This window comes from Balaenoptera ricei, chromosome 3, assembly GCF_028023285.1.
Source record: "Balaenoptera ricei isolate mBalRic1 chromosome 3, mBalRic1.hap2, whole genome shotgun sequence".
In the NCBI taxonomy this organism is placed as follows: domain Eukaryota; kingdom Metazoa; phylum Chordata; class Mammalia; order Artiodactyla; family Balaenopteridae; genus Balaenoptera; species Balaenoptera ricei.
This window is the reverse complement of record NC_082641.1, coordinates 107,050,978-107,065,632: the sequence shown is the minus strand read 5'-3', so window position 1 is coordinate 107,065,632 and position 14,655 is coordinate 107,050,978. Positions and strand designations below refer to the sequence as shown.

Sequence of the window (14,655 nt, the reverse complement as noted above, 5' to 3'; positions counted from 1 at the left end):
AAAAAATCTGTGCAATTAGGGAAACATAGAAATTATTAAAAATATATTTTCAACATTTTATGTTTAATTTAAAATGTATAAAGGCACATTTGTTTGTCATTCTTTTAATGAAAGAATAGGACTTTTGATTGTGAAATTGTGTGTTTGCATATGGAGAGAGTGCTTTTTGCTTGTTTCTCATTGTGGTTTTTTTGCATAAAATATACCAATTAAGCATCATCTAAAATTTCCAGTTGCAAAGCAGTCTCAGTATAGAGACCTTCTACATTTTTACAATCTCTTTTTCTAATTTATTTTATTGTCTCATCGACACCATTCTATGACAATTGGAGGGGGTTGGTAGCTTGCCTTTCTGAGTCTTTCCAAAGCATTTAGTTTTCATTAAAGAAAAAAAACTTTTCTCCTTCATATTTCATCAACTTACAGCAACTTGTTTTAATAACAAGCACACCTGGCATGAAAAGGTTAAGAAAAAACAAACTAGATCTTAGTAAACATTCAACCCACTTGTTTGGGCAAGAGAGTGATAGAGACTAGGCTATCAATCATGAGCTTTTAGCATTCTGTGGGCATCAATCAATGTGTTTTATGGGGGAAATGGAGATGATTTGCTATCAGAGCCCTAGCAGAAAGAAGGTGGCATATTCAAATGAGGACAGTTTACGGAGACTTGTTTTTGACAAAGAGACAGTACATAAAGGTGTGGGCAGAGTGGGCAGAAACTACAAGGGATAATGCTGAGCGCTGGGGCTGTACCACCTCTGGGCCAAAGACAGAGGGAAAGATTGAAACTTAGAAGAGGGAGGAAGTTTTGCCCAGAGACCTGCCTTGAGAGCATCTGTGACCTCTGATCCCATCTTGCGAGGAGGCAATTGAGGAATTAAGGACCAGCCTGAAGACAGAGGGCAGGAGAGCCTGCTAATGGTGTCTGTGCAGTTCAGCCTCCTGGGCCCGAGAGCAGGGTGGACCAGGGTGAGGACTGCATCTGAAGGGGGAAGTGGAAGACTTCCAGCACAGTCTGTGATGCCGAAAGATTCTTAGGGGAGTGTCAGCTAAGAGAGTTTGAGAATTTCTGCCACATCCACGTGTCAAAGGAAAGAAACTCTAGCCTTTAAGTCTATGATTCTCAAGCTGTAAACCAAAGTACACCAATCTAAAAAAAATCTAGTGTATTTTTTTGAACCCAGACAGTTGTTCCGGATATTACAATATTTGCCCAAGACACGCTCGACAGAGTAAACCAGTAAATTACTTTAGAGAAAATTGTTCTGTGCCTCGTTTCTATTTTCCATTTTAAGTTGAAGAGGAAAAGAACAAGATGAAGTGAGAATATGGAGGGAGGAAAGGGACTGGTTTTTCCTTCTAACCAATAATTTAATCCTCACATCACTTTTGCTTAGATCTTGATGAATGTTCGCAGTCCCCAAAACCCTGCAACTTCATCTGCAAGAACACCGAGGGGAGTTACCAGTGCTCCTGTCCTCGGGGCTATGTCCTACAAGAGGACGGAAAGACGTGCAAAGGTGAGTGAAGAGTCTGCATTCGTGACCCTCTCTTTTTTCAGATTCAAAGTCAGCTAATCAGGGATGATACTGTGTGTCTCACCTTCACTAAAGCACATCTTCCTAGTGACCATTTTATGATTCATAGAAAATTCTACCAAAGGACACATGCCAGGAGGCAGAGAGAATTAAAACCTGGGTTACAGTCGTTTGCTTCTTACAGCAAACCACACAAACTGAAAAATAAATAATACAAAAAGCTATGGTGAACGAAGAGATTGAACAACTAAAATAATATTTATTTTGTTGCTTATCTGAGATTTCATTTCTCTAAACTATCTTTATTACACGTTTACTGCAGAAGATTGAAAATGAATAGGTAAATTTAAATGTTTGCTTACATAGTATTAGTAGTAATTATCAAACTAAGTTAGATAATTAAAAGAGCTTCAATACTATACTCATACGTTCAATTTTATAGTAAACCTCATCGGTATGAAAATAATGGACTGAGGAAATTCCTGTCTAATTAAATTTTTGAAATACAGTTTATTCTCAAGAAGATGAAGTTTTATTTCCAAGAAATACCAAAAAACAAATAGAATAAAATAATAGGAAGCAATATTATTCTCTTGGCTCTACTTAGTGAACCATTATGAGTCAATTTAATTTTGCACGTTGTTTATAGTTATTTTTATTTGAGTGCAACTGTGTGTGTGTTTTAAGCTTTAAAATAATTAGTCTTGTCTACATCTTACATTGCTCTGTGAATTTATTTAAATGTATTTTCCCATACTAAGTTCCAATCCAACCAAAATCAGATTTTGAGTTTTCTATCAGCATAGTTCAAATACTAGTTCCATTTATGACTAGAATCATAGATGCTGTGTTTTTGCTTCTTCTGGTATTTATGATGGTGTTTTCATTTGGATCCTGAGAACCTGACTCAGTGTTTGTGTTAAGACCTTCATCAATTTTCAGATTCTGTTTTATTTTTGTTTAATCCCTTCTTTAATAGAAGTAAGTGGCCAACCATGTACTAAACTGTGCATTAAATACAAGAATTATAACCTTTGGATATTAGTTTTGAGAACAGTTCACGAACACCACTATGATTCATCCTTTCAGTTTTTTATTTTAAGAAAACTTTGTATGTATGTATCACCTTAGCCATCCTATCATTGTAGCCCGTAATATTTATGCTGCTTAAGTATGCGAAAAGAAACTCCTTGCCATATGCATATGGATATCTACAAAGCTTCCAGCAAAAATCTAGACAAAATACTCCTGGTGGCTTCATGAGAAAGGAGGCAAAGCCAGATAACTCTGCTCCAATTTTCATAGGCTTCTCTTTCATTGCAGACCTTGATGAATGTCAAACCAAACAGCACAACTGCCAGTTCCTCTGTGTCAACACTCTGGGAGGTTTTACCTGTAAATGTCCACCTGGTTTCACACAGCATCACACTGCTTGTATTGGTAAGACAAAACTACAGAAGGGAAATTTTGCAAACTTTTAGTAGAAGCCTAAAACTGTACTTAAAAAATGGTAGAATAATGGCTCAGTATTTACATTAAAACCAATCCCTCATAATTAGTGGTCTAAAAATGTTGTTAATAATATATATATTTTTTCACTAGAACAACATCCAAAGGAAAATATCCTGTATAGTCCAAGCACATGCACACGAGGTGTATTCCAGGCAATGCCTTTATATTGCATTCTAAATATAACCATGTGTGTTCAGATAAAATATGATTAAAGGCTCACTATAATTTAGAACATGCTAATGAACATGCTGGGTTTTTTTTTTTTATGTTAGAAGACACACAGGTTAAGAGACTTTCAGTCTGTACTATCGAAAACCATGTCCTCAATTGACCCAAAATATGCTCTAATTTCAAATCTCTTGAAATATATTTTTTCTGACCATTTTTGCCTTTAACATAACCATGAATAATGGTATACATTTCCCTAAAGTTCTGTTTTCACATCATGAAACTTAGGCTTTCATACTTCACTTTTTACTTCATGTAGTAAAATTTGAGTCATATAATAATTGGGAAGCTTGACGCTCTCCCACTTTGTGCTTTGCTAGACAACAATGAATGTGGGTCTCAGCCTTCACTTTGTGGAGCAAAAGGAATCTGTCAAAACACCCCTGGAAGTTTCAGCTGCGAATGCCAAAGAGGGTTCTCTCTTGATGCCACGGGACTGAACTGTGAAGGTGAGTTTACTTGCTCAAATATTCTTATTCTAATACAGCAAACTGTTTTCTTTTAACTTCCAAGCCACTCAATGAGCAATTGAGATCATCTCAAAAGAAAAAAAAATTAACAAAATAAAACCCAGAAATTGATTTTTTTGTTCATAAATTTTCATATATCATTTTGGGGACAGAGGAAAACCTAAATGTGATGAAACAAAAATTCTGTGAGTACACATTGGCTTCTAAAGTAACTGTTTACCTAATTACTGATCTAAAAAAGAATTGAACTGAAAAAGAATCCTGTACCTAATTTAGTTTACAGTAGTGTATGATTAGACCAGAAAAAAATTGGATGTGTGTTCCATGATACTTGAATGTGTAAATGTTACGTGTAAGACAAAGAACGAATTATAGAGAACCGAAAAAATGTACAGAAAGCTCTGGGGAAAACTGATGGCGATTTTATTTGGTCTGAGACTCCTGATTCACTCTCTTTTCTACAAAGGGCATTTCCTATAAAGTCTCTGTCACAATAGGTATTTCCTATTAAGTCCAAGGGAACATTTAAGTGGGAATAAAATAAGAATTTGCCTGTGGTCAATAAAATATTATATTGTTCTTCAGTATTTCCATTACAAGTGCTAGCGTATGAGACAAATGTACTAGGATTGGTAGCTTTTACAAAATGCTCATGCCAGAGAGTCTGAGAGCATATACATCCCCTTTATATTTTTATATACAATTGTAATTTATGTCTTTATTGATATTAGTCACCCTTTAATTAATTATTCTTAGAAATATATGATTTTGAATTCTAGAAATATATTCAAAATTGTTAATATACTTAAGAATTACTCAAAGTTTTTAATATACTCTAAGAATTATAGGACTTTTGTATGTATCTAATTTTCCGCCAAGAAAAATTCAATTTAAAAATTTTCTATTTTAATATTTTGTATTCGAAGTCATTGAGACTTTGAAAGTATTCTGAACATACAGCTGCTTGCCATGTGTGAGTTTGGCTTGTAACCATCCACATAAGATATCATTTATTAATTATCCATATAAATTTGTTACGCATACATCAGACATGCCAATTTCATTTCACTTTTTATGGGTAGGTTTCAAAGCCTCAGTTGTCATTCCAGGAGAGTATGCATGTCTGAACAAAGAAATTATTCCATATGTGTCATAATACTATATCGTGTCTAAAAATAACATATTTAGAATACTTTAAATTTGCATCTAATTAATCTTGAATGGTAATAAAATTTTTTGTGTGCAAACCATTATACTTTTTAGGTATTTCTGTAGTGCTTGTATCTTCCCAAAAATGAGGATTACATGTCGATCACTTTTGAACCTACTGGAATATATAACGCAAATATATTTATATCATTTACCAAATAAATCATACCGTATATAGTCAATCCATCCAAAATGCACAACATTTGTGGTTGCTATGGTTGATTTGCTGACATTAAGTTGTTATTTAGAGCACTGACGTGGCATGGCTGGTGGATAGCATAAGAATGATGTGGTTTCTTATCTCAGAACCGTTCTCTGCACCACCACTGATTAATAACCATGTGACTTGGAAAAATCACAGCCCCTCAGTATGTCTTGTTTGTTTGTTCCTGTGATAATAGTTACCCCAGGCTGTGTTTGGGGTTCATTTAAGAATAGTAGAAGAAAGGTTACATAAAGATCTTGCCGGGATTGTTTTTGCAGATGTTGATGAATGTGATGGAAACCATAGGTGCCAGCATGGCTGCCAGAACATCCTGGGAGGCTACAGGTGTGGCTGCCCTCAGGGGTATATTCAGCATTACCAGTGGAATCAGTGTGTCGGTGAGCACTCGCTTGTTACACAGCATCTGCCTTTCTCACCTTAAAGTATCTTTGAGTAAAACGAACGAACAATAAAGACTGGCATTTCAGTGTAGCCTTTAAACCCTAGAGCTTAAAAACCAGTACTTAGGACTGATGCATGGGGATCCATTAAACTAGTCTCTGTACATGTGTGTATTTGAAAAGATACATAATAAAAATGTTAAGTACCTAAACGGTAACTCAACTAGAGCTCTCATAATTTTAATTTTCTGCTAGGTGTAATTCTAAGTTTCTGAAGATGGTGTCAAGAATCATCATTTAGTATCTTTTGATTTGGGGTTGAAGGATTGCCCATCCATCCCCCTCATATAAATCTAAACGGATTCAGATCAACTTAATGAGCACCATTCATCTGTGCTCTCCAGTCACGTATTTAATGAAGGGGCTAAAGGATTTTAAGGTAGAAAAAGTACCTAGTTACAGCAAATTCTCTTGAAAACTCCATCCAAAAGTGTTTATAAAATAAAATCCGTAGGCACTCAGCTCCCTTTCTTGCACTTGATAGAGTCATGGAAATTCTCCTTTTAAGGGGAGATTGATCAAAGGGAACATTACTCTCTACTTGAATAGCTGGCTAACTTAGTTAGCATATGCCTAATTTCTTGGCTCCATCTGAATGCCCTTCATAGAGGCACCACCCAACACAGTGTGACATTGGATGCTGGCACAGCAGAACAGAAAGGGGAACAGTGGTCCTGCTGAGAAACAGCGGGGTACTTCCTGTTTCTCTGTAGTCATTTAAATTACCCCACGTGTATTTCAAACATTTTACTGTGAGCAATCCACTAAATAAATTAACCTGATTTTATCCTTGGTGATCTTCTCAAAAGAAATTTCTAATGGCAGTTTAGTGAATTGAGAAAATCAAGACAAATTTCAAAGGAGGGAAAGCAACTCGGAAAGTCATCGCAGGTCTGCTGTGGCCTTGTGCCTGGTTAAAGACAGATGCTTAGCCACACCACAAATAGACACTCGTGGGGGAAATGCAAAAACCACTAATGATCTAGGAGTTAAGGACAGAGTTTGAAAGGATTATCAAAATGATGAGTTAGGCAGTCAATCAAAATAACTTCATAAGTTTAGTTTACTTCTTTTCTCTTCATAGAAAAAAAAATGTCACAGAAGCTGTTATGCCCTGATTTATTGATTCATAAACAGAGATGTTTAGAGTGTAGGCACACTCTTCAGAACATAGGGAATGGTACTTTTTTAGATAGCTGTTAAAACAGTGTGAAACGATTTTATTGTGTTGTTTATAAAATATGAGGCCCGACCCTCTATTTGGTTAATACCACAGGCTTCTTGGTTAATTCTACAGAACTTAAAGCAAAAGAATGATCCTATAGTATTTCACACGTGTCAGCTTAACTAAAATTCTTGTTTTTAAAGTGATCATAAGTGGAAATAGGAACATGTATGGAGTATCAGCTCAATTTCTAAGTTTTTAAGTTTCCTGGAGTTTCTGTCTGTAAGCATTTAGTGCGAAAATAGCCACACAGGTTTTCACTGAATTTGGTCTGACTTAAAGTCAGGGCTATGTGGTGTATCCCAGTTCTTCTTGGTGGGATCCTTGGAATAGGCACTTAAGCAAGGCAGTCACCCCAGAGCAGCTCACGCTGGAGTCCAGCCAGAGGCCAGTGTGCCTTGTAGTCAGGAGAGACCCCCATGGGCAGAGGGATAAGTGGTTTCAAAGATGAGTTCAAAGCTAAAGATACATAAGCAGATATCCCCAACTGCAAGAATTAATTTGTTAGCTTGCTCTGCTAAAATGAGCCTCTGTAAGCAGCAGGCCCCTGGTAAGTAAGATGAAGCAGGGGTTTAATTTGAAAGTTTCGAGGTTCTTCTGTGCAGGGTTGAGCAGTCCGGCTGGTTTCTAATAAAATTGCTGACTTTCTTGCCTTGAACCCACAGAACACAGTTGGAATTTTAACTCAAATATATGGCAGTAAGAGAATTAAACAACCCATTGGGAACTAATAAAAGCAACAAGTTAGCAAAATAACAAGCATTATAACAAAATGCAAATCGAAAGGCCACAAATCATTTTTATCTGTCACTATGGGTATGAATACCTTCAGTTATTCATATGATTGAGGGGGGAATATAGTATGAAGTATTTCAGACAGATTTAAGTGGGGTCCCCTTGTAAAAAGACAAAAATGTTAGTGTATCAGATAACTTAAGTAATATTAAATTGTAAACCTACAATGTTGTTAATACTACTACCAATTTAAGAAAAACGACAGTTCTTGTACGTGTTAATATTGAAAAAAGTTTTTAATTCAAATGAATACCTTCAGAAGTTTCCAGCCAGTTACCAAAGAACATTTATAACATTCTGGTACGTAGATTGTACAGATTTAGGTAACATTCTCAAATATATGCAAGCAGGACTATTATTCCAAATTGAAAATAAGGGAATATTATTAACGTTTGCATATGATTACTTCTTAGTATATGAAGCTTTGGGTTATGTGGTGTCAGCAACTTCTAGTTCCTTGTATGTCCTTTTCAAAATAACTTGAACATGGTTTAGCGAGGCTTGAGTCAGCTCAAAGTAGGTCTCAAACAGGAACATATTTTCAAAGTCAGATTACCTAAGCCTATAGAATTATGCTGTGATGTACGGTTATAGCATATAAATGTGAAGTCTATCCTGGTGCTTCCAAAAATTTTACCTATTTAAAAATGTTCTTGTCAGTGGTATGTTTAAAAGCAATTTATTCAACTAATTGGTTTTGCCTGGTAATTATTCTACCTAACACAGTGTCGAATACTATATTCATAGCAGGGTCATTTTGTTAAATTATAACCTAACTCACATTCTCCATTAGGAGAGAAACACCACATATAAATGTCAGATTTAATTATAAAAGCAGATGAGCCTTTGAGGCAGAATTCTAAGTCTTTCGTATGTAGAAATAAAATAGTTATGTTTATGTCATAGGTAGCCTGGTTATTAAGAATTTATTCATATACTTTCTCCCCATGAAATGAAGGCTAAGAATTTGTACATATTAGGTAATCATAGCACATTTCATATCCAGTAATTAGGAATTCTACATTTGGCAGTTTGGTTTAATTCTGAAACTATAATCACGATACAGAAATGTGCCTAATAACATCGGCCCTCTCAGTAACCTCTGTGCCGTAGTTAATGAAGTTTAATTTCCTGTGTGAGAGGCCTCTTCACTGAGACTGCATCTGCATCTTCCGTAATCTCACTGAGCTTCTGCAGATAAGCACTTCCCTCTAGCTGCTGTGTCCCAAGGGTACACCTAATTGCAAATGGGCCTGTTTCCCCACATGGGCTGAAACATAGACTTGTCAGGTATTAGGTAAACAGACACACTATGCTCCAGGGCAGTCACGAGAATTTGAAAGAATTCCATGGACCAAATGTGACTGGTGCCCAGGGTGACTTTTGGATTATAATAAAGCCCACAGGGGTCAAGCCACAAAATAGGTATCAACCAGATAGTTAAGAGCAAAATTGTCGTCTCCAAAGTTAAAAGCACAATCAAGCTTTGAATTTGTAAAAATGATAAGAGCAGCTGAAAGTATCAACCTGTAATTATCTTGCTGTCAGGCATTTATGGTATAATGTGAGTCATTAAACTAGTAAAACCTATGTCAGCTGATGGCTTGGTGCAAACCCATGTCAGAAGGCAAAGTCTGCATTTGATGCATTCTCAAGTGTTAAAAGTGTACGAGGTTATTGGTTCAGAAGTTTCAATTAAATAATGTTTATTTCAGTTATTTTCATTTAAGGTATTTAAATTTTTTATCTGTTTTTCTTTCCATATATAGTGAAGGCTTTGGGAATTGCTGGGAGAATGGATAAAAATACAGATATAAATAGAGGCTTTTAAAAAATTGACATATAATTCACATATCATAAAATTCACCTTTTAAAATGTACAGTTCAGTGGTTTTTAGTATATTCTCACAGCAGTGTGGAAACATCAACACCACAATATCTTCATCCCCCCAGAAAGAAACCGCATACCCATTAGAAGTCATTCTCCATTTCTCCCTCCCTGCAGCTCCTGGCAACTAGTAATCTGCTTTCTGTCTCTGTGAAATCTGTCTGAAGTATAGGCTTTTGAAGTAACCCTCTGATAAGAGAATAGAAGAGTTCTTCAGTAGTCAAACTGCAAATATCTGTCCCCAGAGGCTGCCAGGGTATTCAGAAAAACCTAGTACAAACAGAATATAAAAGGGCGGGGCAAGGTTTTGTTTAAGTCATAATTTAGGGGGATTTGTTGGGTCTTGTTGTGTCTTTTAAAATTTCATAGGCTTTGCAAATCGACCATCAGGGTAAACATTTTAAAAATACAGTTCTAGAGCTATTTCCCCTGGAAAATCATAGGTACTTTGAAACTCAGGCTCTTCTTTGCCCCACTGCCCCTACCCCTTGTAAGAGTCTCTTGCTTTATGTTCATAGATGAGAATGAGTGCTCCAATCCAAATGCCTGTGGCTCTGCTTCCTGCTACAACACCCTGGGGAGCTACAAGTGCGCCTGCCCCTCTGGGTTCTCCTTCGACCAGTTCTCCAGTGCCTGCCACGACGTGAACGAGTGCTCGTCTTCCAAGAACCCGTGCAATTACGGCTGCTCCAACACGGAAGGGGGCTACCTCTGCGGCTGCCCACCTGGCTACTACAGAGTGGGACAGGGGTAAGGCCCTCCACCTCCCCGCACACAGGACGGCGAGCGTGGTCCAGCTCAGGCTGCCCTCCCTGTGTTCAGGCCGCCTGGCCGCCCGGCACTGGGAGGGGGGAGTGAATGGTGATTAAAAGCCCACAAGGGAAAAGCACTGATCAGGGCACTTAGGGAATGGGAGGAGGAAGCACATGGAAGAAGAAGCACATGGGAAGGCATGTGGATTACCTCCTTTGTGGTGAGCATAAGACTCGAACGTGTATACAGGTATCACTCTCTTGCCTCTTGAAATGGCCTGAGTGGATTCAGCTGGATTCCCTCAAGGCCAGAGACAAGCAGTTGTCTAAAAATGCTGCGGCTCACGTGTTGTCAGAGACACCTGAGTTAAGAGGTACAAATGGAAATGGCTTCACCCCAGATTCTTCTGTGAATTTTGGCAGGTGCTAGCTCCATGCTCCCTGAGGAAGGAGTTGTCCCTCTCTTTGCTCATCTGGTTTTTTGTTGCACAGAGAGGATGCGCCTGGTTGGTGTGACACTGTCTCCACAAGGCTGGGTTCCCTCCAGCTAGTCGCACTTGCCCAAGTGCAGCTGTCTCAAGTCCTATCAGCTGCAGATGAGGTGCTGGCCACCTGCATCCTTCCTTCAAGGAAGCCAGTGCTCAACAGCACAGAAGATAAGAGTTTAGGAGTCAGTCAGGGTCACCCTCCTCAGAAGGAGCAGTGTGTGAGTCAGACACTGAGGGTCGTGAACTAGTATGTCCACTGCGGGTACATAATAATGCTTGAAACAAAAGTCTTGGTGTAGACAAGGGTCATTTAGAGCCAGCTCGCTGACTCTTTCACTAACCAGAATTGGAGTTCAGAAATCTCAGTTGGTAAAGCAGAGAGCTTTGTTGTGAGCAGCAAACATAGGCTTCAGGCTTTTGAATCAAAAGAACTTCTGGCACTCTCTTTGGAAATTCATGCTTTGCTTTTATCTTCTTGATTTAACTACACATAGTGCTTCAGTCTAATTAGGATTGAAAATTGGGGAAACTTGGGGCTCACTCTTAGAAGAAATTTGCTGTTCAAAATAAAGGAGAATCTCACGTATGAAGTGTTGAAGAAAAGAGTTACCAAGACTATTAGGTTTTTATATTTATGATCTTAGGGTTTGCTTTGTGGGTTTCTTATTTTGGAAAAATCTCTGCTCTACCTCTGGAAAACAGTAGTCAACATTATAATGAAGTCTAACATCACCTTGCATCCTATTGCAAATAGCCACTGTGTCTCAGGAATGGGATTTAACAAAGGGCAGTACCTGTCGGTGGATGCAGAAGTGGATGAAGAGAACGCTCTGTCCCCGGAAGCATGCTATGAGTGCAAAATCAACGGCTACTCTAAGAAAGACAGCAGACAGAAGAGAAGTCTTTATGAACCCAAACCCACTGCTGTGAGTAACCTCACTTTGTTTTGTCACCAGATCTTATCCGTATGGAGTCACGTATATTTTGCAGTAAACTTTTATGTCGGTTGCAGCCTCAGTGAAGCTAAAAGTGTCATGAAATTTATTGGCTAAATTCATGGACACACTATGGCAGAGACAAGTAAATTAAAATTAGAGGCATTTTTAGCTCAAAACACAAGGACTGGGAGACTTTAAGATTCACAGTTTCAGATCATATGTTTTCATTCTTTGATTTGTGCCAGAAGGCAATAAATAATATGTCCTTCTAGGAAATAATTATTTTGAAATGATTCAAAAACCAAAATTATTTTGAATCTGTCCAGTTCTGTTGTATACATATGTAGTGCACTGGGCTGATTTTAATTTTCAGTAGGTAAGCCAACTAGGTCTTATATTGTAATATTTATAAGACAGGTGTTCCTCCCATAAAGAGTTTATCTCCACATAACTTATATTTTGTAAGGAGCTGAAGATCTGAATTGCCTGCTGCTGCTATGTCTTTGCTGTTCATAGTATTTAGCAGAGTGGTTAAAGGGGCGGGCCACAGACTTCCTGATTTTGAATATGTTCCCTGATCCTCCCTACTTACTACCCATGTTACATGGGCCATTTTACTTAACCTCTCTCTACCTCAATTTCTTCACCTGTGAAATGGGAATAAAAATAATTATCTCTGAAGGCTGACAAGAAGATTGAGTGATTACTGTGAAGCTCCTGGAATGGTGCCTGGCATAAGCATCGTACGTGTTCTCCGAATAGTACCCGGTATCTGGAGATGTTTTCCCCCAGACATCAGGGAGAGTACCATCCTTGTCAGTTAGTGTTACTGCAGAATTCCCCATCAAAAAACCTAGTCTTCAACTCACTGGCTGTGTGAATTGGGCAATTTGTTTCAGTTTTCTGGGCCTCAGAAACTTATTTGTAAGACTAGATAGACTTCGCTAGCCAAAAAGTCTCTGGTTCTATTTTATAATAATAAATAGGCCAGCATTACATTTACCTTGCTTAGACTGGGGTGTCTAACTGATATTTAAATATGCCAACTGAGATATTCATCAAGTATCCCAAACTACAAATCCAGAAATTCTGCTCATAAAGCCTTCCTATCGTAGTTCTGGGGACAGGATTTTGTCTGCACACTGATGGGGGCACTTCTGTGCCACTTTTCTCAAGTTCTTGGCAGGCGCCCACTCAAAGCATTGATTTTTTTTTTTTTTTTTTTTTTTTTTGCCTGTCTTACTGAAATAGCATTCCTAAACCTCCCATACCACTGACTGAGGGAGACTTGGTTCATCTGGGCCGTGCCCTATTGGTTTTTTACCAAAGCTGGTTCAAACCTGAGCCCTGACGACTCCGCAGGTCCCTCCCTCTGCACTAACAGCTCCCAGCAAAGACACTCACTCATGGTTTGTGACCATAAAATCAACCTGGGCCTTCAGAGTGAAGAGCCCTCTGGGGACAGTCCCTGCTGTTGGATAACAGCTGCACTTCTCGTTTTAACTCCGGCAAAAAAAAAAAAAAAAAAAAAAAATTACAGTCATTTCCTAAATTGTCTCTTGTTTATTATTAATAAGCATGATATTCCATAAACGCAACAAAAAAAACTTGAAATGTGAGTGCTCCCCGTAGGCCCAGACCTGTAACTTTACCTGGATAAGGCTGAGTGAGAAGTCGTAAAGATTTACAGGGCATACTCTGTGGAATTGACCTTTTCTCCCAGCCGACAGTAAGTTACAAGCAGAGTGAGGAGGGGGCAGAGATACATCGTCCTTGTGGCTGTACCCCGACAGCAGGCTCCTTTTGAGTCATCTACCTGTGCTGTCGAAGCTCTTCCCACATCGTTTCCTGCTCTTCCTCCAGGTTGAACAGATCAGCCTGGAGAGCGTCGACATGGACAGCCCCATGAAAATGAAGTTCAACCTTTCCGGCCTTGGCTCTAAGGAGCACATCCTAGAACTCATGCCCGCCATTGAGCCACTCAACAACCACATCCGCTATGTCATCTCCCAAGGGAATGACGATGGCCTCTTCCGCATCCACCAAAGGAATGGGCTCAGCTACTTGCACACAGCCAAGAGGAAGCTCGTGCCTGGCACACACACACTGGAAATCACTAGCATCCCTCTCTACAAGAAAAAGGAGCTTAAGAAACTGGAAGACAGCAATGAGGACGACTACCTCCTAGGGGAGCTCGGGGAGGCTCTCAGAATGAGGCTGCAGATTCAACTCTATTAACCCCTTGCAGACTTGGTTCCAGGCTCAAATCCCTGCACAGCCAGCCTTCAGAAGCCTCTGAGAAATCAATGACTAATTTTAAAGAGGGAAAAAAAAAGACTTTTATTTCTTTCCTCCCTGTCTCAGACTTTAGAATGTTGACCCTCACAGGGAGTGATAATTAGACTCTGGTGTGGCCAAAGATTTGAGTACAGAGGCAACCGTGGTTACTGTATTTTCTATATAACTTCACTTTAAAATATATTAAAAAAAAGAAAAACCTAAATATTCAAGAGATCAGCATATGGCACTAAATGCACAAAAATAATGTGAGCTTTTTTTTTTCCTGTTAGCAGTCTGTAACACTTTGGGTATTTTGCTATAGTTGCTAATTAAAAAAATATAGATGTTTATTTATTTTTAATGCAGTAATATATGGAGAAATGAACAAACTATGTAAACAAAAAGGGAAACTCACTTGTTTTTCTTTAGATTTATAAATTTGAGCTATTTCTTTTAGAGGTGCTTTTTAAAAAATTCAGTAGACTCAAGAGGTGTTTCCGTTGGTTTTCTGCCAGTCATCCAACTGGTACACATCTGATTATTTTAAAGGAAGCCTCACAGAGCTGAACGGGCAGTGTAATCAATGTGTCATTAGATCCTTTATAAAGGAGACCAAAGCCAGAGCAGCTCATTGTGATGATATTTCACATCACCAGACACACC

General features: G+C 38.4%; 1 protein-coding gene across 1 annotated transcript in view; it reads left to right on the top strand.

Moving 5' to 3' along the window:
- Nucleotides 1–14,199, top strand: part of FBN2 (fibrillin 2) — a 222,945-nt gene extending 208,746 nt beyond the window's left edge. Inside the window, exons 59-65 of the mRNA XM_059919446.1 lie at nt 1,401–1,523; nt 2,865–2,981; nt 3,602–3,730; nt 5,444–5,563; nt 10,053–10,284; nt 11,529–11,700; nt 13,576–14,199. Of these exons, the coding sequence (XP_059775429.1) occupies nt 1,401–1,523; nt 2,865–2,981; nt 3,602–3,730; nt 5,444–5,563; nt 10,053–10,284; nt 11,529–11,700; nt 13,576–13,950 (1,268 nt within the window). The 3' untranslated portion in view covers nt 13,951–14,199. The remainder of the gene's footprint in view (nt 1–1,400; nt 1,524–2,864; nt 2,982–3,601; nt 3,731–5,443; nt 5,564–10,052; nt 10,285–11,528; nt 11,701–13,575) is intronic.
- The last annotated feature ends 456 nt before the right edge of the window (nt 14,200–14,655 follow it).